The 25,393-nt window shown below is 43.0% G+C and overlaps 1 protein-coding gene across 1 annotated transcript in view; it reads right to left on the bottom strand.

Annotated features, from left to right (window-relative positions):
- The window catches only part of PLXNA4 (plexin A4), a 1,023,024-nt gene that overhangs the window by 4,833 nt on the left and 992,798 nt on the right, over positions 1-25,393 (bottom strand). Inside the window, exon 31 of the mRNA XM_086918924.1 lies at positions 6,719-6,869. Within this exon, the coding sequence (XP_086775050.1) occupies positions 6,719-6,869 (151 nt within the window). The remainder of the gene's footprint in view (positions 1-6,718; positions 6,870-25,393) is intronic.

The raw sequence follows: 25,393 nt of genomic DNA, 5'->3' as shown, positions 1-25,393 counted from the left end.
AGAACATGAAGCAGGCTATCTCTGAATAGCGTTGCTAATTATGTTGCCTCGGTTATTAGCATCTTCATTATGTTTGCATGATCATTATAATTGCTGCAGGGCGCATATTTCTGCAAAAAGTAGCTTGCCATTTATGGGGCCACTGAACAAAGGCAGATACTAAGTATATGGGGATAAAAATCATCAAAGAAATAGGATAAATATAACACCTTTCTTGGGTGAATGGATGTTGTGATACAAATCCTTCAAAAGGCAGATCTTTTACGAATTAAACTCATAACCCTTTTATGGGTGATAGCGCCCTACTGTGAATATATTTCATGCTGGCGCACAGGCTTCTAAAAATGAGAAAGTGCATAAAAAATATTTTATTATACATATAAATAAGGGACTAAGCTACTGTTATTTATGAAGTGGTCTAGTGTTTTATTTGCCAATATTCACAAATGTAAATGTCCATAACACGGGATGAAACAAGGCTCAAAAGTTAAATCAAGTTTACCCTGCAGCCTTTCTCTCTTAGGGCCAGTTACAGGTTTGAATTAAAGTAGCAGATTTCTAATCCCTTGACCAGCATTTAGGTACCAAGCCTGAAAGTAAACTTTCGCATTGTAAAACACAACTCTTTTGTACGAGTGAAGGGCACTTGCTAATAACAAACTAAATATCCCTAAACAGACTCTACCAAACAAAATGAAATACTGTATTTTGTTCAAGCATGTCAGTTGTTCACATAATAGTGCATTTCAAGCAACAGGGTTACCTTAGAAGGCTTTGGAATTTCAGTCAATACTAAGATGCCTTCATTGCCTCATTCAAGGACTCCACCATGTACAAAATACCACTTTAGACTACTTGTGAGAAATACAGGTAAGAAGGTCCTAGGGTAGTCCGAATGCATTTAAACCCAATTGTAACAACTGGGGTCGTTCACCCCTGGTGTCCTGGACCCCTGTACTGTAAACCAAGTGCCCCTTTTTAGCCTTTGACTCTCAGGGTAGCAACTTACTCAGAACTCATCAATGCAAGAATCAGCCAACAATAAATAACTGTTTAATCTGTGTTCTTTCTTAGAGAACGGATAGGTACTTTTTTACATACTAAACTGAAGCCTGTGTACAAATTAACACGCATATGCAATCTGGTGGAAATACCTATGGGGACAGCCTCCAAAGAACCTTACAACCTACAGAGATTGAACAACAAGGAACGGTCCCATAGGTCAAGTAACCCCCAAAATGTATCCTGATCTCCCTATGAAGGAGGTACGTATAATATTGGGTTATAGTATGTGCACCAGCAGGCCCTCGCCCCTAATACACAAAATCCCTTCTAGGTGCCTAAAACAACATGAGCAGTGCATTGATAAAAAAGTCAGACCCACTGCTTTTGTCAGGTATACCTAGATTAATCAAAAGCAGAGCAGAAGCCCTTCCCTTATAATACATTTCATGCATTAACACTTTCCGGATAATAGCAGGACAATGTATTGAATGTAACTTTCACTGGCGTTCGCAATTTGCATTGACTATGGCTTTAATTTCTTTAAATAACAATAGATAAAACAATGAACATTTGATGCCACAGTAGTATTTCTACTATAATAATTACCTAGCCAGCAAATAAAAAAGGTCCAGGCATCCCAGAGCATTTATGGCAGTGCTCCTCAACAAGTAGCTAGTAAGCAACGTGTTGCTCATGGCACCCTAAAATGTTGGTCGCCTGTAATCTAAACCTCAGTTTCATTTTTTAGTACTTCACTGCACAAACATTTTTTGTTGTAAATGAGAGCTTTAGGAGCCTTCAGCGATTCTGTCTTTTTGGTTGTTACTCTAACAACTGTTCCCACAAGTCAGAAGCACAAATCTTTAAGTGTCACGGGGCTCAAGAAAGTGAGACTGCAACCTCTCTAGTGTGTATAGTGATCTCTCAAAAGGGAAATACAAACTTCTTGCAGAAGCATCGGTGGAAGCCAATGAGATGCATCAGATAGGAGAGAATAAGACTGTTTCTGTGTAGAGAAAATTGAGAATGTGATATTTTAGCCAAGCGCGGCCAGCTGCTATAGACCGCTTGTATATTACCTTCAAGGTGTATTACAAACTTTCCCTGTTTCTACCTATTATCACCCATTGACTTAACATTGAGGGTGAGTTACACTGAACCATCCTTTGCGCAAAGGCACAGTTTGCGAGAAGCAGCAATTAATCTACCAATTGCACTATTATGACATTTACAAATTGTTCATAACAGCAGCATTTTTGGAAACTTACAACTTAAGTTAGCTGACTCATTATGAACATGAAAAATAGGCTCATTGGGCATCATGATAATTTGCCATGTGGCCTAAGTGTAAGTTTGTAAATAATATTGGCTTGAGAATGTGGAACATTGCAAAGTGATAGATGGCATTATAGAAATCATTTCTGGCTGGGGAATTACAGAAGCTTACAATGAGTTATAATAGGCATCATGAACACTTTTAAAGTGCTACCTAGGTCTTCAGCGAATTTGGCAGGGGTGCATACTGGGGGTATTATGAAAGCTTAAAAAGTACAAAATGGCCCTGGCCACTGCCATACATATCCACAAGACCACATCCGGAGGAAGATCTTTCTTCTACCTTGCAGCAAAGACCTGGAACACCCTGTCTCTCCACTTCAGGCAATCACCGTCACTGCCTCAATTCAGGAAGGACCTCAAGACCTGGTTCTTCGAATGAACCAAAACATCCTTGACGAACCAGTTGGTCCATCCACCCCTCCCCCCCCAGTGCCTTGAGACCCTTACAGATGAGTAGTCGTGCCTTACAAGACACCTGATTGATTGATTGAGTATGCTAACTCATGCAGTATAAAAACCTATACATTGAAAGGTAAAGTAGCATTGGTTTACGATGCCACTGGTTGGCAGTGCAGTGAATTGTAGTCTTTTGCCTAAACTGCTTAAACCTAGGAACCTAGATTCTAATCCTGGTCCAGTAAATATATCATTTTAACACTACCAGGTTTGAACAAGTGTACTCTAAAAATACACAATTTGCCAATACCTTTTACAAATATTCATTGGAGGAGAATTTCTAAAGTTGCTGCTTGTATTGCAGTGTATAAATACTAACAAGCCTTACAAAAGTTAATAACAAAATGTAATTTAAAAGACATAACAGGATAAATTATCCACAAAATCCTTTTCAGAAGACTCCCATAGCACTTTGTAAAGTAGCCTTTAGATCCTTCCAAAGTTACTGATCTAATATGCGTTAATAAACACATCTTTTGGAACTAGATTTTCCCAAAATTCACTTAGAAATATGTCCACATTTTTCCAGGTCATTTTCAAGGACCCCGAGTGAGTTGGTGTTTTCCAGCTACTGTGTAAACCCCTGTATGTACAGGGCTCAGAATACGTCTTAGGTGATATTTACTGATTCCAGTAATTTCTGAGTGCATCAAATATCTCACCTACCAGAATTAAAGAAGCGAAACCTGTATTTTATTTACTGTACCATGAGCACTCGGTGTGGTTAGTATCACAATATTCATGTTGTTTCACTCATAGTAGACTATTTCTTGCACCCAATAAATAATGTGCAGCAAGGGATCGTTATTTATCTAGTTGGTAAAAGGCACCTTGATTCCGACCAGCTCTGAATCTAGACCAATGACTGTATGGTAAGTTCCTCCTGGTTATTATTCATGTTTCAATCATCTCACCAGGGCAGCTTGCTGTTTGTCAACAGACAGTCAACCAGATTCACTGCTTAAAGTGCTGACCCCGACATCACACTTTTTAGTTCATGATTACACCACCTGAAACAACGTGTTATTAAAAGTTCAGTCTCCTTTATTGAATGACATCCGTCAATCACTAGTTTTTTCAACAGTGATTTCTTGGGGAATCAATAAATTATCATATTATAGACTAATTTTGTGCCCCCCATTTCGGACTCTAGGTCCTTCATCAGAAGGAGATGAATCTTGGTAAAAGGGTTCAACTGTTCAGCAATGCCAGTCTCATAGGCTCCGGTTCCTGTTAAATCCTCAGGGGGAACAGTACCCCAAGGAAAATCAAGATTACTCAGAAGACCCTTGGGAAGGGTAGCTTCAGAACGGTGGTTAACATCTACTTTCCTGGCAGAGAGAGTGATACGCATGAAAGTGGTAATGACATTTCTTCAGATGCCTCTTTCAAACTAGGAGGGGCTGTCGGTTGAACAATGTGTTAAGAAAGGATACACAAGTAGGTCCATCAGTCACATGCTTTCATATGTTAATGGGGATAATAAAGAAGAGTTGCACTTTTAAAAAACTAAGTAAGAAAGAACGAAAGTGACAGATATTTATGAAGGCCAATAAAACAAGTCAGGAGAACCACCACGAAGCTAAAAACAATAATAGAGAGTGGAAAACAGGGGCAATATACCAAAATGATCTTCTAGCTTAAGGGAAACATGATAACAACAACACACATTCAAAGGTGAGAGCAGTAAAGGGTTATGAAACGAGAAAATTATACAAGGAGGAATACCTGAACAAAGTGAGAACACTAGGAGGTGAGAAATGGGGCAGGGGCTGTGAAGCAGAATGGAACAAGGCATTGGCACAAAAACTAAAAAAGGAAAGACAGATTTGTAATGGCGTTGTCCGCTAGGGGAACAGTTTCATAAGTATAAATATGTCACTGCTAGACATGACTGCACCTGGAACTCTTCAGTACGAATTGCCTTTCTCCTGGGCAAAGAGAGTTGGTTCTTTCTAGTTGTTATCATAGTTTGCGTGAAGAGTGGCAGTCAGGCTGCACAGGTCAACACTATTCACTCTATGTGCAAGTGCTTATGGCTTCATATCAAAACCATCTTTGTGAAGAATACAAGAATATTCTGATCGATTATGACACATTGATGCAATGAGTAGAAACTTGCTGGACATAAAGCCTGTATTTTCTACCTGGAGTCCTACTGATAAGAGTTTTAAATTCTGATACTAAATCTGAAGTGTAAAGTCAAATAAATAAATGTAATAAGAGGATCACGACATTGGAAAGATGGTGCAAGGAGGCCGAATATGAGCAAAGCAACAAACAGTAGGTCACTGAGCAGATATGAAGGGCACATAAAGTGCACAGACTCTCATTATCGAATTTAAACTTTACAAGTAAGAAAGGCATACAAATAGTATCAATAAAGTAGCAATAATATGCCGAAGTTTGCTGGAGAGCTCCAAAATATGAAGCTTATCAAGTAGACTGAGGGTTTTTTTCAACTGAATGTCAACAGAAAATGTGATACTTGATGATCATTTTTACACCTTGCAGTTGGTGGTCTGAGACTTGTAGGTTATTTTATTTTGATAATATACGTCCATCCCTGACTGTATCTTGCATTTTAAGAGTGTGCATCGTTGTTGACATCATCCACAGGTTAGAGGAACAAAGTATCACTATTAAATTTTCATGTATTTAAAACATTAAATATTAATTTTATGATCTACAATAAAATGACAAGTTATCAAGATTTTTCTTATCTATGTTTTTTCGAAATGTTTCTCCATGATAAATCACTTAAGATTGTTCATATCATCCAGTGTCATGGACCAATTTATCTGATGGAGAATGTTATTGGTGAGCTCAGGACAGACACCACCTGAAGCTGTACTCTTTTGCTGCAGGTAACTCTGGCATTTCTTATAGACAATTAGAACATGTAATGTCAATGTTTACTTTGGTTGGTACTGGAAAAAACAAGAGACATCATCCCAGATTAGAAAGATTGTGTTGGGTTGCATGATGTCAAGCCAAATTCAGAGCACATTACTGCAGAAATGGTTTAGTTGGAAATGCTAATCAAAAGTGGTCTGGAACGGCTGGGCATTTAGAAACTCTTTAAATGTCTCACCCCCATGAAGTTTTCACAGCCTCAAAAGTCAATCTATACTTGTGACACCAGTTCTGATAGGATCTCAGCTCCTCTCTCTTCTGCATGATACAACTGCATGGTCAATCTATGTTACAATGTAAACTCGAACTTGTATGTCAATTTATACCGAGTGACCAGATTGCATAAATACAAAGGGGCTTGATTAAAATTCCCGGTATATTAGAGATGGACCTTTAAATTGGAGAGCATTGGGGAGAATGAAAAATCAGTGCTGGGTGTGTAGAAGATTGGCTCTGAATTTGAATCTAGGTGTCAGATTCAGAGCCTTGAAAATTTCTTTATTTTGAATTATGTTCAGATTTGAAAGAAGTGAGATTGATTTGTCTACACTAACTGCATTGGTGTAATCCAGGAAAGGCAGAAGGATGGCCCTGATCACAGGACATACATAGTGTCTATATACGTTGTCATATTTCTCAAGGTCATAAGATACCAACTGCACCTATGTTGTCCAAAGCTGAAAATTCATGACACAGTCAAACATATTTTTTTCATGCATACTTTAGCTACCAGATTAAGCGTAGTCTCTAGAGCTGGAGGCTAATCACACATCCACAAGGCCTCCATGTTAGCTTTATTTGATAACAGACATTGTCCATTTAGACTTAAATATCCGTGGGCACCCTGTTGATGAGAGTTTTCTGTAAATTCAATGGAGTCAGATGTTTATATTTTGGATCAGGTTTAAAAAAGAACGTGCACAGAACAGAATTAAAGGTGCTAAGAAATGATTAAGAAACATTGACAACTAAGCAGAGGTTGGGAGCTTGACATCGGCCTCACCTCTTCACTGTATTTTCCCACGTAGGAGTAGATCTCAGAAAGGGCACTCATGCTGTTGAATTCGTTCATATGCATGCGAGACTGTTCGGCCAAGTAGGCGTTCATGTCCTGATCACTGATAGGCTGCATTTTGCTAATGTCTGAATAGTACCTAGAGAGGGCGAATAGTGAAAATGTTAGCAAACATCTTTTGCTACATACAGTCAGTTCAGTGACAATTCTACCAACATCCTTTGCAAACACACTTCCTACAGCACATTATAATGTCAGGGCTTGTTAAATGATATTTCCTATGCATTTTATTTGTTTATCAGTTCTTCAGCCAGAAGCACTATTTGTATCGCAGGTTTACAACGGATCCGGGGTACAATGCTACAACAGATCAGCCCCCAGCGGGCAATAACCCACATTTCATAATGTTTCACCAATTTTTCTACACTTTGCATGCAGCGGGTTTTCCTTCTTCTGTCATTGGAGATGTTTATGGCATAAGAACAAAGACAGAATCCTGCTCTGATGCAGACAGAATGATTGGAGATATCAAAAATGTACTGACCTACACCCCACCGAGACTGTGTGTACCTCTCATCACTGTTGTTTCGGCATCTTTACCAGCAAACGAAGAATTGATAATCCTTCCTGCTATCATTTTGTTGTATGGTGGCCAGCTTAGATCACAATTTGTCTTAATTCATTTGCTCCCATTGCCCCTTGACAGCACAAATGTTTGTAAGATCTTGTGTTCTTCCATGGCTCAGAAAGTATGGTTCACCCCCACCCAAGCTAACAGCGGAAATCCAAGGATCGCTGGGCAGCATTTCACTGTTTATCGGGCTGTTGGGGGCTTCTCGCACGTGATCTCCTCCCGTCAGGCCAGAGATGATGCCTGTCATAATAGCATTGCTAATGCACATTTGCGAGCCTTATAGAAAGTATAATGAGGGCTCACTAAAGATGCACCTAAGGAGATTAGCTGGGCTGTGCTACCACTATGCTACTTAAGAATGTTACCGCTAACATGATTTCAGTGTCCGCTAATACGACCCACCACCAGAGCCATTTTGAAGTTATTAAAAGTCATTGCAAAGTTATTATATACACTTGCCAGTGACAGCATAATACCCTCCCTCTCATAAGCATTGACACCAGCCAATCTATGGTAACAATGGGCAATTGTCAGTGCCCACAGGAACAGACAGTCTGTTTTGCTAATCAGCGCCTACAGGAGACAACCTATGCTGATTCTTAAAGAGGAAGCTGTCAGACAAGTTTCTGCATGACCTGTGCAAATAAGTGGGAGGGTACAGTAGACTTGAATAATTGTTCAGTATAGAATTATGAAGGATATTCAAGTCTCTTTTCAGAATACTGAAGTGGAATCAGTGAAGATCACAAATGAGCATTTCTAGTTGAGCCTAAGTATATTCCTGATGGTCAGAGGTAATGAGCAAACAAGCTACTTTACAAAGGGGTGGTAGAGCTTTATGCAGAACCATGAGCCTCAATTATAGAATTACACACTTGATCGAATAAAGGAAACTCTGTAGAGCCTTTAATATCATAATACAATTAATGACAACTTGTTGATGGGGATCAGGCAGCTATTCATTTTTAAAGAAAGGTGTGGATTCATTCAATGTAGGGGTCTAAAATGTGCATTTTTAAAAGTTGTTGGGTTAATAGACCAAAATCCAAGCTAGCCTTTGAATTGACAAGCCAACTTTTAGACATGGAAAAACAACTCGCATACCTTAACAATCAGATCTCTTCTAGTCAACAACAGACTAATCCAAATAACTCATGAAAACCTTCTAGAGAGCTAGAAGTGACTGGATACCGTATGTCTCATTAGGTAAACAGCAATTACAATGAGGGGTCGAACCACACTTTGCCTTTGCAACATGGTCAGAACAACAAATGCACATTAACCACAAATGTTGTTAAAAAAACATGCCTTAGGTAAAGAGGCGTTAGACTTTAAAGTCCTACGCTTTCCTTACAGTTGTGCGGATTGGAGTTAGAATAGTAAATTATACTGTTCCAAAGTCCAGTACTTTCCGTAAGACAAGTCGTTATAAAGAAAAGCGTGGCAAAGGCCCATTAGTTGTTCCGACCGCTTTGTTAAGGAACACATGTTTAGGCATGTGTGGTTGTGTCATACAACCATCTCATTATTCAGTACTGTACAGAAATGATATCACAGAGCAAGAATCCTAACAAGAATAGGGAAAATGTCATTACGGACCTAAGTCACTTTTATCAGTGCTTGGACACGACCCAGTACATAACATTTTAAACCTTGCATAGCTTTACTTATTGGTTACATTTCCTGTAAACAAAAAAAATCGCAGTGGATTTTTTTCTTAAAAAGAAGAAACGCTTCTTGAAGAGATTTCTGCAATAGGAAGTAACCTACATTTAGTTTGAAGCCTATTTCGTCTGCTTTTTTTATAAAGCTTCCCAAAAAAGGGCAGAAGGGACGTTATGGAACTTCCTATAAAGCTAACCTTTCTATAGTTCTCCTGATATATATATATATATCTTATTCCTTGTTTAGTTTTCTTCTTTTCACTTTCATCCTCTTTGGCTTTGTAATGTACCGAACATTTTTCTTGCAAGTCACCCATTTTTCCCTAAACCTCACCTCTTGCCTATTTTCCCAACTGCTATGCACTTTTTGGCAAGTGTTCACTGTCTGTATTTAGTGGTACTTAAGCCACTCTTTATTTCCCCAGTCTGCTATCAAAAATGCAATGTTGCCTTTCTCCTCTAGATTTGTACTGCTTTTCCCGTTGCTTAACATCGAGGATCAAAATCATAGCTCAGTTATTAAACTTACATTTTTGGGTTCAATATTTTCATGTTGGGCACCACTAAGCATGAATGTCATGTTGATGATGTCACTAGGAGCCAAGTAACTCGCATCACATCCCGTTTCCCTAGTGGGGTGAACTTCCTGTTTGAGAGCGCATCCTGGAAAGAAAGAGCTGATTTGATCCAGCAGGAGAAGGTGAATGAGACGGCTCTTTTTGTGGACAAGCGATCTCTTGGGACAATATGTGCTAATGGAGTTATCAATGATGGCGGCTCACTGGGATACCGCTCAATTGCAACCCATCATGGTGCACAGGATCAAACGTTTTTCTGAGTCCTTTCAAGTTGACGTGTGGTTCCCTTGCCTCTGTGGGAAGAAAGAGTCCATTAATGCTGGTCTGCAGCTATGATCAGGCTCAACAACAAAGTATCTCAAGTCCTTCGCCGTTTCAGCAGCGCCCTCAGCTGATTGAGCCATTCCACGTAGGGTCTGTCGCTTTAATGAAGTTGATATTCTGGATGTCCTTCTTCCAGTGTGTAATCCTGGCTATGACTGGACAAGGTTTAAGGCAGGCAATCAGTCACTGTCAGGTGCAGCTGTGCTCTGCTGTCAGCTGGTTAATTAGACGGTGTCATTTACATTTTTAATTTCTTCAATTTGACATTTTACGCTCCAAAAAGGCCTGCAACAGGAGCCGCTATTTTATAATTAGAAGCACAATTCGGCGAAGTCAAAGGAGCTGACAGGTGTCCTACAAGCAGCGCGAGGACATCTGCTGGGTTTGGGGACCTGTCAGAAGGAATAGCAACTGGACTTTGACATGATGGCTTCGAAAAGTTTCTTGGTTGTGTCTAATTGGAAATCATCTGGGTCTACACCCAGCCCAGTAGTTCATTTTGGTGTCAGTTACCACACCATGCAGAAACTCGATGAAACCGTCAAGTAAATTTGGAAGACATGCGAGTGCCTTCAAGAATTTCTTATCTATTTGTGCTCTACACATAATTTGGAGCGAGGATGTGACGCTGGGGAACTGGGTTCGGCTCAACATCCTGTGATTCTGAGCAATGTAACTGGTGTTCATGTAAAGCACTCCAATAGCTTTCATATAAAACTGCAAAAAATAAATATTTTTTTTAAAGTTCGAGGACCAGTGCTCCAATTTTGCATTTAACATTTTCCATAAAACTTTGTGACATTTATTTATTACTTACCACCAAGATATTACGATAAAATGCCCCAAACCAAGAATGAGGTACCCCAATGGATACAACATGGAGTTCTAGAAAGAGATTTTATGATGTGCACTGAGCTGTCGCTCATCTTTTGTATTTCTTGCACCCTCTCTTATCAGAAGCTTTGACAGAAAAGCATTCTACAAGGAGGGTATCTTTATTTTTGTCACAGAACAGATTCAGCATGGGAAGAAGCAATGCAAATGGACTGGCTAGTAAGAGGGCTCAGCTACTTCAGCATTAACTGCAAATATCTCTGTGTAACCAGCAGATCACAGGGCCAATTATACTTCAACAGCTAATAAAATCACCACCAATATAGATGCGTAGTAGAATAACTTTTGTTATGAGATTAAGTTTCGTTTATGAGCTACACCGATTGATTGCTGCTTTCAGATTCATCTGGATGCAAAAGGTAAGCTTGCACTCTCTAAAATGTTTGTAAATCCCCACACTTCCAAAGGTTTGTGATATTCGAACACCTATTGCAAAATCAGTGGCACATCAATCAATCAATCAATCAGTCAATTTGTAAAGCGCACAACTTACCCGTGAGGGTCTCAAGAAGCTGGGGGTGGGGAATGCTGCTACTGCTCGAAAAGCTAGGTCTTGAGGAGTCTTCTGAAGGTCAGTAGGTCTTGGGTCTGCAGTAGATGGGTAGGGAGGGTGTTGCAGGTCTTGGCGTCGAGGTGGGAGAATGATCTGCCGCCAGAGGTCGCTCTTCGGATGGGGGGACTGTGGTGAGGGCGAGGTCGGCGGAGCGGAGCTGGCAGGTGGGGGTGTGGAAGCTGAGTTGTCTGTTGAGGTACCCTGGTCTGGTGTTGTGGGGTGCCTTGTCTGCGTGGGTGAGGAGCTTGAAGGTTACCCTCTTGTTGACAGGGAGCCAGTGCTGGTCTCTCAGGTGGGGTGTGATGTGGCTGCATGTGGATGTTGAGGATCAGGCGTGCAGAGGCGTTCTGGACGCGTTGCAGCTGTTTTAGGAGTTTGGCAGAGGCTCCTGCATAGAGGGCGTTTCCGTAGTCCAATCTGCTGCTGACAAGGGACTGGGTGACCGTTCTTCTCGTTTCAGTGGGGATCCACTTGTAGATCCTGCGGAGCATGCAGTGGGTGCTGAAGCAGGAGGAAGAGACTGCGTTAACCTGCTTGGTCATGGAGAGGGTGGAGTTGAGGATGTCCTCTAGGTTACGTGCGTGGTAGGTGGGTGTTGGGGCTGCTCCTATTGCAGTCAGCCACCAGGAGTCGTCCCAGGCCGAAGGGGTGGATCCGAGGATGAGGACCTCCGTCTTGTCCGAGTTCAGCTTCAGTCGGCTGTTCCTCATCCATTCGGCGATGGCCTTCATTCCTTCGTGGAGGTTGGTTTTGGCGGTATGGGGGTCTTTGGTGAGGGAGAGGATCAGCTGGGTGTCATCGGCATAAGAGATGATGTTGAGGTCGTGCAGTCGGGCGACATGGGCGAGTGGTGCCATGTAGATGTTGAACAGCATTGGGCTGAGGGATGAGCCCTAGGATACGCTGCAGAGGATCTCGGTGGCTTCGGAGCAGAAGGAGGATGGCGAACGCTCTGTGGTCTGCCAGAGAGGAAGGAGGTGGTCCAGTCCAGGGCTTTCTCTTGGATCCCGGCGTCGCGGAGGTGTGTTCGTAGTGTGCGGTGGCAGACCGTCTCAAAGGCGGCTGACAGGTCTAGAGGATGAGGGCCGCTGTTTCTCCGTTTTGTACTGCATGACCAAACGGCTTTCAAATTCCAGGAAAGCATTTAGGGTCAGAATATCCATGAAAGCAAAAACATAGAAGGATTTAATGTTTAAAAACAGCAGTAGTTGTGAAGGACATGATAAATTATTCACATGTAACTCTATAGGCACAAACATATTATTGTTAGAGTGTGATAATCTGGACATACATAAGGCAAGCCCTTGTCCAGAGTGGCACAGAGAGCAAGAATGTATTGAAATGATACTGTGAGCAATTGTCAGTGGTTACACTATTTTCAAGCATTCCTCCCTGTACCTTTTGCGTGCATTATGTAACCCTTCACTGCCCAGTGGTATGCACAGACATCGGTCCTGTACTCACTATGGGCCTCCTTACGGGTTTAGCAGTGCAGTAGCACAGTGGTTCACCACCCACCCGCTCCGCAGCACCAAACCTGAACGCTGCCCACCCGCCAGATTATGATTAACCCTGGGCAGAACTTGCGGAGTTTCACTAGGCAGAATTTCGCGGAGTCAAGAAAAAACTCTGGAAATTTCGCAGAGCTCCGGTTGTGGCCGAGTATTGGTGCTCAGCCCCCACTAGTGTGTCATATATGATACGCAATATCCAACAACATCAAAACTTATGTGAAACTTGTCCTGCACTTGAATGAGGATGCACGCTCCATTCTGGCCTTGTGACGAAGGGTGCTGTGAACACTGCCACATATCGTAATCCAGCCAGGCATGTAATGCGTGCAGCGCCCTCTCGCTGCTCCTTTTTCCCATCTGACTACACAGCTCCCTCGACCTCAACACTGCTCCCCACCAGTCCTATCTCCTCACCCACAGGATCAGGCTCTCGCTGAGCTTGACGTCCATGGCCTCCATGCTCCTTGCATCTCTCTGGGCTCTACCGGCAGGGAACACCCCCGGATGTTTATTTACTATCTGCCTGCTCTCTCACTGAAGGTTTGATAGGCAGACAGATTGACTATTCACAGGTGAGGTATTATGAGTGACTGAATAGCAACAATGTTAACAAATAGAAAGAGGAGCTGTGACAATCTGTCATAGACACTCTGGTGGGACACAATTATGATTGGTGGTGATGTTGTGCAAAAAACTGGTATTGGTAGATGTACTGAGCTGAGCTTGGCTTATTGGTTGTTGTGGACTTGGACTTTCATCTTGGAGGAATGCTTCATGGAGCTTGGAGCCAACATTACTGGATATGGTCTGGGGCCCTCGCATAGAGCCTTCAAAGAACTGAGACTATTTTGTTTGTGGAAGCGAATAGGAAGTTAGTGAAAGAGTCACTGTTTTCACTGGCACAACACATTTGTTGGTGGGGCCAAACAGCTCTGGGATAACACCTGGTGGCCAACTACTTTAGGTTCTCCACCAATCCCTACAGCATCTGCTAGAAATCTAGGAATTCAGATGGACACCACCTTATCAATGAAAAGCCATGTCTCCCTAATATGTGGCAAAGGATTTGCCATACTAAAAAGGTTGAAAAGAGTCTTCCCCTGGATCCCACTTGAATGTAGACAGATCCTAGTCCAGTCGCTACTAGTGAGCAGGCTGGATTATGGCAACTCACTATTTGTAGGTATGTCGGACTACTTATTTAAAAGACTACAGCTGGTCCAGAATGCCGCAGCAAAAGCTGTCTGCAATAAGAAAAAGTACGATTCAGCCACAAGTTGTCTGAGAGCCTTACACTGGCTGCCCATGAGACAAAGAGCTACGTTCAAAATGCTATGTATTGCCTATAAATCAATTCACAATACTGGCCCCTACATTTTACGAAATAGAATTAAGTTCTATGCCCCAGCGCGGAACTTACGTTCACAATCCTCAGCCAAAGCAGCCACCACTCGGATTAAGCTATCCAGAATGGGCGGAAGTGCTTTCTCTCACATTGCTGCGAAATGTTGGAATGAATTACCCATCAACCTCAGACTCGCGGATTCCTACCCCACCTTCAAGAAAAAACTAAAAACCGCACTATTCCCCACATCAGATTAAACAATTGGCTTTCTGTCTACTGCCTGGGTTTCACTGTTATTCTTTCCAGCGCCGTGATATCCTTGCAGGATGAATGTTGCGCTCTACAAATACCCCTAACAATAACAATAACATTATTTATTCAGACTGAACGAATGCGACTTAAAATTGTGCCTGTCCTACGTGTGCTGTTCATAGGTGAACAAAATGTGTTGGTTCATGTGGCAGCAGCTCAGATTTGTTCTTACCTAGCTCCGGTGGGATAACGGTCAAATGATTTTACTATGAAGTTCCGTAAACTGAGTTAATTCGCCCGTCTCTCTGAGCAATGACGATACAAGTTTGTTAAAAGAACATCAGCAGAGGTGCATGAATGCACAAGGTGGAGTCTGACGTGGTGGGCAAGGAAGCGACAGCTGTGCAATCAGAACGCACAGACTAGGCGCGAGCACTGACACTCAAAGCACTCTGACTCTCCATCATGCATTTCAGATGTTAGTCTGTTAAGACAAGAACATAAACAACAATGTTATAGCATTCAATTAGAGATGAGAGAGCATGTGCCGGTAAATGCCGGTAAACTCTGCTTTGCCGGTGAGGGAACGGAGTTTTTTTCTGAACTCCGTGCTCTGCTTCCTGGTGCGGAGTAGCCAAACTCTGTGAACTCCGCGCCGTTAATTATGATACAAATCATTGTATGGTGGGCGGGCAGCGTGGCAGTCCCACCGCGGTGCAATAAAAAGGCTCAAGGAGCCTTTAATACTGCCCTGCCGTGGGACTGCCACAGAGTGTTCTAGCATGGCATGGACTGTAGAATCCATGCCGAGCTGGAACCGGGGGGAGGGGGTTGCTTGCACACATGGGGGCACAACATGTGTCCCCCTGCATGCATCTACCTGCTTGGGGCCTTTTGTTTTTCCACTGCTAGCTTTTACATGGTGGTGCTAACCGCATGTAAGGCTGGTGGATGGAAAACTCAAAATATGCATGGCGATGCTACAGCAGCACCGCCAGTATATTCTGAAACCCTGGCCGCGGCGCCGCGGCAGTTGCAGTGGTCAAAAGGTGGTCCGCCCGCCAAACTTATAATATGGCATTTGGACCACCAGTGCGGAGGTGGCTGGACTGTCACCGCCAGGCCCCTGCGAGTCTGGTGGTCCATGGACCGCTAGACTTGTAATAAGGCCCTATGCAAAGAATCGAAACTAAACCTCACTGATGAAGCCTAAATAGACCAAAGCCAGACTTCACTTATGGTCCTTTCTGAAAGGGGCGTCGCCTGGCAGTTTTGGATGGACTGTTTTGATGTGCATAAGGTAGGACTTTGTATAAAGTGGCACAATGGGCACACAAAAAAAACGATGATTTGGAACGCGATCTGAGAGCTTAATTAGTAAACACAAGAGAAGTGGTGATAATTTTTTTTCTTGGAACTACTTTAGTGGGCCAGCTAGTGTAGAGGGAAAACAAGTTCATTTTTCCATCCTGCTTCTCTAAGAATTAGGAGTGTGTGAAATTCATGCAATTTGCTTTCACATAGATATGCAAAATTTCAATAAAATTACACGTAATTACGTGAAATACTAATCTGGATTTTGTGCTATATTTTAGCACAAATTGCATCTTTGCATTACATTTTGATGCATGGGCACATTTTGCGGTACAAAATAGTACAAAACAAAAATGCTGTGAAAAACAGGTGCTCACATTCTGCTGGTTTCCGTGTATTTTTACTCAGAATGGCTCATAATTATGCAAAGTTGCACAATGGTGTAATCTTGGGGATTTCGCATTTCGCATAACGTGCATTATTGAATTCCCAAAAGGAAGTGAATTATGCTGGCATAACTAACATCTTGCCCAGGCCTACTAAGAATCACCAACAACAGAGATTGCAGTAGTCCTTTGTTTCATCATGCCTGCTTGGGTGTGAGGTCTATTTTGACATCATTCAGCGGTTGGCCCCATTAATAAAGAGATGTCAAATGCCAGAGATTTTTAGGAAGTGTTTAAAAACCTTGTCTGGAAACATCAGACATTCTTTTCTGCACCTCGGCTTTTTCCTTCCTCCAACTTTTGAGTTCCAGACGCTCTCAGGTTTCCTGTCCTCAATGGGAAGGACAAGGTCAATGAGATCCCGCTTTACAGAGAATTTGCCACACACTGTTGCATTTACTGCACCTCGGAGGCACGGCGTAGGTGTTGGTTAAGATCAACCAATGTATAATTTGTAAATGCGACCCCCAAGGTTTTGCACAGAAGCCCATAGCCAGGGCTATTGCATGTAGGCATGCCAAATACCAAGGCTGCATAGTGTGGATTTCACCTCATACCTCATTAATTTAGCACCAGACACTCCCTGCCCCCTTTACCTCACTCTGGCAGGTTTATGCGTTCCCCCTTTGTCATGGTGTTCCTGTCGTTATCTTCCTTCTTCTTTCTTCTTGTGTTTTTTTCGCTCTCTTTCTCTGGACCAAAGTTTGATGAGGAAAAATAAATGCTGTTCCAGAAAAATAAGTGCTAGTGGGTCCCACCGGCTCAAATAAAGCACTGACACCAACACTTCTGCAACACAGTATATGCAGGTGCAGAGGTGATGTAGTGGAGCTTGAACCGGTTGGTTCCTAGGATGATTGTACACATTGCAAAGTTCACAGAGGGGCCAGTAAAAAATGTACAGGGGATTAAAACTGAACTATGAAATAAGGTTGATTGTTTGGGCATGTAGTCACTATCAAGAGATCTTTTTTAGACCAAGTTCCATTATGGAATATATTGTGATTTGGATGTGCAAGCCTAAGAGCTAACCCTTTAGATTTTGCGATGCTTTAGTTTCTTTAGAGTAACGGTCAATTTGATTCCATCTGGTGTGTTAATTTTATTTATACAGGACACATATACTGAATTTTCATGGCAATATAAAAACATGGAAGCTTGACATTGTAGTCAGAACCATAACTGTCGCTTGGAAAAGAAGGTGGTGTATGTAGCTCATTATTTATGTTCAATCCAGAGCAGTGCTTTTAGAATTTTGTAAATAATATTAATTTGAATTATTTTAAATAAAATGATCAACCAAATATTAATTGAACATGTCAGAAAAGTAGCACCTGGCTAATTATCCAGTATTTAGTCTCAGATTATACCCTGTCCCCTTTGATGTCATACCTAAAGCTTGTTTGTACTAAGTTTGCAGTGCTCACAGCTGTGCACAACATATGCATTTGCCAACACTCCTTGGCGACATCACAGGAAGTAACATCGTCTACGCTCTGACTTCAGTAACGAACCTTTGTGCATTGTTTCCAACAATCTTTACTGGAAATGCCAGGTTGCTGCACCTGGATGAACAGTGATTGAAAGTGGCTACAAACAAGCTGTTCCCTAAACTCGCCAAAGCTAAGGCCATACATCCTTAAAAGATTTCTAGTTACATTGGTTAAATAAAAGGTATTGTCAAGTAGTCCACAACGTTTGCTACCCCATTATAACACCTTTGGAGCACCAGCTAGACTCATAATATCAGGTACTACTGTATAAGCCACTGTGTGCTCCTTGCCTAATAGTACTTTCTCTGTCCTCAGTGGGACGCGGGTAAGCCATATCATTAGCCCGCTGAAGCCTCCATAGGCACTCCTGTTGATAGTATACCCGTACAGTGGTACTGTGCCTATCCATTCTGTATGTCAGCATACAGCAACATTTAATGAACCAGCGTCATGCCTGAAAACCTGTGCTCAGCAGCGCAGTGTAACCTGTGATCAATCACCCTTCCTGCATCCACAGAGACCCCCCTTCAACGGGCATCTTCTGTGTTTACTACCATTGACCACCGCTCTCAATGAGCGCTTAGGGAGAGCGCGGTATCTATGCAAGTGTGCACCTAGTGTGTCAATAAGGCAATAAGCAGAGCATGCGCCCTCGGGTTCAAGCATAAGGCCTGCGCCCTAATGAGGTGCACATTCAGCAGAACTCCTTCCTTCCTGCAGATTCAGGAGTTGCGCAGCCTCCGTAGGGCTCCTGCGGCGCGCGAGGAGTTTTCCCAGCAGAGGGAGGCAGGGGTACAGCCTGCGTTGCATAACGCTGATAATGTGTGAAGCCCACTGCTCATTTAGAAGCTAGGCGAGAACAGCTGACATATAGAAAACATGTCCCCAAAGTTATCTACTCTTTAGTACAAAGTTACTTTCATTAATTGCATTACACCACAGCATGTTACACAGAGCATATATGAAGGCGAAGTAGTGATACCTTTTCCTTCTATCTCATTCTTCCACTTATGCAAGTGTTGATTTAAAGAAGTTGTGGCAGGGTAAAATGATTGAGATCACTGAAAATGAACTCTCCTTTCCGTCTGGGGATCACACGAGGTCTGAATAGGAGCAGCGCATATTTTCAAGAATTACAAATGTTTTCAATTTTTACTGAGGGACAGGTGTCTCCTAGTGAAACACTTCCATGATAAATATTACATCAACAATTATGTTTTCAGTTGACTGTTGAAAATGAATGTTTCTTGATGCCCCGTAGTGTAAATACTGGGGAAACTGAAGACAAGATGTTAAACAATGATAAATTGTGAAGATTATTTCACTTTTTTGCACGTCTGTTTTCTGCTCTTTTGCATATTATGAATGTTTTACACTATATTTTTCTGGGTGATAATAAAAAAAGATGGTCTTAAAAAATGGTGTTGCTGTCCTTTCAGGTATTACATCATTAATTATTGGTGAATAAGAATTTGAACATGGTTGTTAGACCTGGCATCTTTTAGCGTGGTTTCCCCTTTTTTTTTCCTCTGACCTCTTGTTATCTGGGTTTCATTTTTGCTGGCTTTAGGACTCTGGGCACTTAACCACTACTGACCAGAGTTAAAGTGCAAGTGCTTCCTGTATATAATGTAATGGTATTTGGTTTATCCATGATTGGCTTGTTTGATTTACTAATAAGTCCCTAGTACAATGCTCTTGGTGGGCCTGCAGCACTGATTGAGCCACCCACATAAGTAGCCCATCAAACAGGTCTCAGACTTTCCACTGCACTGTCTCTGTGTGCATTTTAAACTGTCATTTCGACCTGGCAAGTGTACCCACTTGCCAGAATCCAACCTTCGCTTTAATTACATGTAAGGCACCCCTATGGTAGGCCCAAGGTAGCCCCATGGGCAGCGGGCAGAGTATTCAAAAGGTAGGACATGTAGTGTTGTGTTTTACATTTTCTGGTAGTGAAATACTGCTAATTTCGTTTTTCACTACAGCAAGGCCTATCTCTCCCATAGGTTAGCATTGGAGATATCTTGTAACATCTTACACGTGTATCTTCCAATTGAGAGCTTAAGGAAAATTGAAGATTGGTGTCTCTGGATTAACAATTTAAAAGCACCTCCTTTAGAGAAGTTAGATTTTAAATTGCAGGTCGGGGAATGGCACTTTTAGAAAGTTGGCATTTTCTTACTTTAACCATTCTGCGTCATTGCCTGTCCATAGTATAAAAGTCTGGGTGGGATGACAGTTTGCTTTTCTGAATTCACTCTAGACAGTCAGTAAAAAAATGGAGCTGAGGTGTGCCCGGCATATCCTGATGACCCATCACCAGGCTGATGGGTCTTCCTGAGCTAGAGTGGTGAAAGGAGTGAAACTTGCACCTGAATAGGACTGTGCCTATCACCTCACAAAGCAGTCTTCACCGGCTGTAGTGTGTCTGGAGCCAGGGCCAGGAAGGGCAGGCTCATGTGCACCACAAAGAGTTTCCTTTGAAGTTTGCCTACTTCAAAGGCTGAATTGGGTATAAGTACTGAACCTCTGACACCATATACTCTGAACACTTCTGGACTGAGGACATTCTACCAGGAAGAAGAGCGGGACTGCTGTCATGATGGACTGCCACTTTGCTGTTTGCTTTGCTGTGCTGCCCTGCAGCTTGATGCTTCTGTTCTGGGAGTGAAAGACTAGACTTTGCTTTCTACATCCTGCTTTCCAAGTGTGTCCAAGGGCTTGAGTTGCCTCCTGTTGAAAGTCTCAGGACCATCAAAGAATTCTTTTCGTTCTCTGTCTTTCCCTTACTTTTTTAAAGAATGTTATTTCTACTCTTTTGGTCATGTATGACTCTTTCATCACTAATCTGGCATTTGGTCCATAGTATCTTTTGCCAGCTACACGTTTCTTAAGTGTTTGCTCATCAAGTGTTGATTTGTCTGTTTGAGCATTCATCAGGTTGACATAGTCCAGTCGCCATCAGAAGTGGTCCATCCCAAACTCCCTTTGCTCTATAAGATGATGATAGCTGGTGAACTACAGCAAACAAGCACACAATCCCACAACAGATGACACTCTGGTCTTCCAGCCCAGAGGCTGCAGTTTGGTCTAGGTCAATTTATCACAGCCTATCGCAGGGTATGTCTACGTCTTTCAGTCTTGTGGCTTCAGTTTGGCAAATGTTGTCAGCCACACCCGCATCACCACCTGTTTCAGAGACTTCTAGGTCTGTTGCTGAAGGTTGGTGTGGCTCTTCTGAACAGAGTAGGCAGTGCCTGTGTCGTATAATCTTGTAGCAAATGTGGCTGAATTTCTACGGTTGTATGACGTTTCAACGCATGCTTTTACAACGCATGCCATTACGACGCAACTTTTACAACGCAAGTCGTTACAACGACTTGCGTTGGGGGCGCTGGATAGAGAATAGTTTACTTTACTATTTCAACTCCAGTCCCCGTGGATAGTAGGGAAGGTGTTGGATAGTAATTAAACTATTCCCTATACTAGAGCGCCCTCCAGCGCAATTTGTTGTAATGACTTGCGTTGTAAAAGTTGCATCGTAATGGTAGTGCGTTGTAAAACTTGCGTTGTAAAGGATGTTTCCCAATTTCTACAGAAGCCTGCAGCACTCTCAGACTCATGTTTCAAGTGTTTGGTGTGACCACCACTGCCCACACCACCACAAGCGACTGCACCGGGCTTTAAGTGGGTTGAAAAAACTGGGGGGTTTCTCAAAGGGGTGTGGTTGATATAATTCAGGGTGTTGCTTAAAAACACCTAAGCTCAAAATCTTTGCTGAGTGCAATGTGCTGCCCACTGGTATTTTGCAGCATCTGCAAGTGCATCCAGGTATATAATATAACAAGTATCATTACACCTACAACAAGGACTATTGGCTTTGTCAATGGTTATTAATTGCAAAAGATAAATAAGCAACAACTATGGCTTCATTGTATATAATATTCAAAATGCTTCTGTTCTGAATATATGAGACTATGAAAGAACTACAACAAGTCTCCTTGAAGTTAAATCAAAGGCAGTGAAGGGTGGTTCTGATATAGAGTTAAGATTTGTTTTCACCCCGACGGTGAGGACAAAAACGAAGAGCCCATAGGAACAAGTCTCAGCACCTAATTTTTTGAAATACAGGTACTGAGCACCGGCGGGGCCCGGCCCACTTAAAGCACTGCGAACGCCCCACAATCATTCATTTCTCCCAATGGCAGATCTTCCTGGCAGAGACCTTTTTTCTCATCCTGGTTAACCTAACTCCCAAGATGAATACGTGAAGGACATGAAAAGGGCAGCGTAGGTTTCTGCAAGTCCATTGACTGCATGTCTGTGGGCTTCCCTTTCATCAGACCTAAAACCAGGTCTCAAGGGCAGGTAAAAGCACACTCTACGGAGCCACTGAATGCAGGTTCTTCTTTCGTGATACAATTAAATGCAACTCACGAAAGCGCTGCAAATGATTCCCCGAGCACGGGCACGTCCACTGTAAAGAGTACTATGGATTTTTAACGTCGCTGCGCCCACTCCTCGTTTGTCCTAATATCAAGGTGCTGTAATGCTGCGCAGCCTGATGGCATGCATAGAATATTTATAAAGAGCAGGCCGACTCTCCTTGGCCATTCAGAGCGGCTTTAATCAATTCGTCTCCATGCTGTTGCTGGCTGTGATCACCTGGCTAGATTCCATACGGTCCTGACGCAGCACTCCTAAAATGGCGCCCGTCGCTCTGCGTTCCTTACGCCTATGGGGAGGTAGTGTAACCGCGAATTAAGTCACCGCACTGACCAGTTATTCAGTTCACTGGGTTGGTCGCCGGCTGCAGATGCACGGGTAAAACCTGTAGGTCGCAGTTACTGAGCTCGGTGATGCGGGCTCAGTCTTTCATCCCTCTGAGGAGGATAAAATAGCCACCACTGAATTGAGCAGACATAACAGGTCAAAAGGCATTTCAGTTAATAGGGTGTGCATCAGAAGTAGTCACTATTATTTCAAAACCTGCCCTATTAAAAAAAAAAAATTCAACACAAATTAAAAGGGCGCTAAACTGGCAATGGCTAACGTTTTCAGATAACCCGTAAGCAAAGGTGTACACTATGCTTTGTACTCCTTTTCAAAAGAGAAATTGCATAGAATATTGTTGGAAGATTCACCAGTGCCTGGAGCTCACTGCAGAGTTTTGAGCGCATTTTGTGTGCGGCCACATCCTTTTTGACGGTACTGGCCTTGCGGTTCATATTCCTCACTGCTGAGTACTGAAGTGCGGTTGCAGCACTGGTTCAGTGGCAGCTCCTCCACTAGGTGGAGGAGCGTCGCTCTACTGCTCAAAATAAAATGATAATAACATGGTTATTATCATTTTTTTTCCTATTAAAGTCAGTGGCTCTCAGGGTGGGGCGGGGCTGGCCAGCGCAGGGGGAGGAGTGGTTTGCACTCTTTAAGTGCGCATGACTGCTTGGCTGGCTGTCTTGGGCCGGCCATACAGTCAAGCGCACTTTGCATGTTCCCCACCAGGATGCATTACACACCCTGCTGAGGAACATGCAAAACCTCCCAGTCCCCATCTTAGCACTCAGACCAATCACAACGCTGCATTGCAGCTCTGTGATTGGCATAGGAGAACCTGGGAGCCTGGTTGCTTCTTGCTGCCGTTGGAGACAGGAAGAGGAGTACTTAGGAGAGACACCAGCCGGCCCAGGAAGGTGTTTTTTTTTACTTGCTGCCCCCCCCCCCCATCACCCTCACCTGCCCCCGCCTCACTGCTCCCATCCGGTAGCAGAAGCTACTGTTAATTACTGAGGCAGGTTTCTTTCACTGCGACTAGGTCATTCCATATACAAATGAGGGAACACTTGACCCCTCACCTGCTTCATCAGAGATTGTGCTCAAAGGCAGTAGCGGCACTGCCAATACAAAATGGTGGACCAGCGTGGGGGAATAATAATAAAAAAGAAGATGTACATGTCGTTGCTGTCTGCCTTGGTGCTCCCAGGGTTTAGGGCGGTGCGACTGGTGTGACCACACAGCGCGCTGACATGTGGAGGGGGCACCGACCTCAATTGGGCCGCTATGTTTAGCAATAGCTTATGATTGGAGAGATGGGGGCACTTTTGCCCGGTTGTAGTGAGAGAAACGGAGGAGGCAGTCATGGGGTGTGGGGGCACCAAAAATTATTGCTGCATAGGGCGCCAGAAACGCTAAAGCCGGCCCTGGGTGCTCCTCTGCTCCAGGTAGTCCATGGGCAAACACAGGCTATCAGACATCCCACCCAATCCAGATGCTTCTTTCATGCTATCACCCAGAGTAATAGCAGCACCAGGATTGGTCTGAGTGGCTTGGCTAGGCGCTCACTAAGGGACTTAGAATCTGTGCCTAATTTCCACCTGGATGTGCAACACAGCTGGGATGGAAAGATGTAAGTGCGCATGTCGGTTTGGCCGTCCTAAGATGGCCGGCCAAACCGACGTGCACACTTACAGTGCCACCACTCCTCCACACAGTCCCTGCTGCTGTCAATCGAGGCTTGCCTGGCCCTGCCTTGCCCTAGACTTGGATATGCTCACCCAGTGAAAAATAAAATGATAAAAAAACATTTTTCATTTTATTTTTCATCTGCTGGCGCAGTGGAGCGACGCTCCTCCACCATTACAGCGGAGCCACCACTGCCCAAATGTCCACAGATGAGTCACTCAAGGAACACCTTTTCAAGGTCACCCCAGAGTTTAAAAATGCGCCACGGGAGCCCCGGAAAAAACAGAGCAGAAGTCAAAGGTAAAGGACTCCTCCCTTCCCAGAATTTTTGCGTGTATCCTCATGCCGCACATTGTGAAACGTCATCTCTCACATTGTCCACTAGCTCTACGTGGCACAGAGGCTCTAACATCTTTTGTCCAATATAGAGTATTGTATGATAATGCACAAAGCACAGATAATATTTGGTGATTAGCCACGGCGGTACTGGCGCACATCCTATTTACCCATGGATTAACGTGATTTTGCTCTATATTTGCTGTTTAAAGAAAAAGGAACCGTGTAATCTGGATTTGTCTCAAATGCGATTCCCTTCCTTTGGCTTTCATATATAAATATAATTTTGCAGTTTTCTTAATTTCATACTCGGCAACCATTTTACAAAATAATTTTTCTAATGTTCCCCTTTGCAATATTAAATAATGTAAAGGGCTCATTATTTTCCTGTTGCAATATGTCAAAGAATATATGACTCAGACTAAGTCTTGGACAGAATATTTTCCTGTAATTAGTAGCCAAAAGCAAACAAAGTTGCTCGATTCTTGCCTCAGCACAAGCCTCCTTGTAGTACACGTAGCGGAAGCCTTAATAATGTATCTCTCATGAGGTGCTCGGGCCTATTCCATGGCTGGACTCTGCAGTAGGACTGGAACCCTGCACAGCATTAGGACTTGATTTCCAGTTGGCCGTTAAATTCTGATGTGTTAAGTAATTCCAGTTATTGCACAGACTGGAATTATGATTGTTGCAATAAAAATTGCAGCCCTATATAAATTTCAGAAGGGTCAATCACACCAGGCATTATTTATGGAGGGGGGGTTGCCTCGTAAATACTGAAACATACGGATTTCGTTGTGGTGAACAAAAAAATCCACATGTTATTCCTCATTATTAGCGATATATTAATT

Source organism: Lissotriton vulgaris, chromosome 1_1 (assembly GCF_964263255.1).
Source record: "Lissotriton vulgaris chromosome 1_1, aLisVul1.2, whole genome shotgun sequence".
In the NCBI taxonomy this organism is placed as follows: domain Eukaryota; kingdom Metazoa; phylum Chordata; class Amphibia; order Caudata; family Salamandridae; genus Lissotriton; species Lissotriton vulgaris.
The sequence above is the reverse complement of the archived record's forward strand: the minus strand, read 5'-3'. Positions and strand labels throughout refer to the sequence as shown.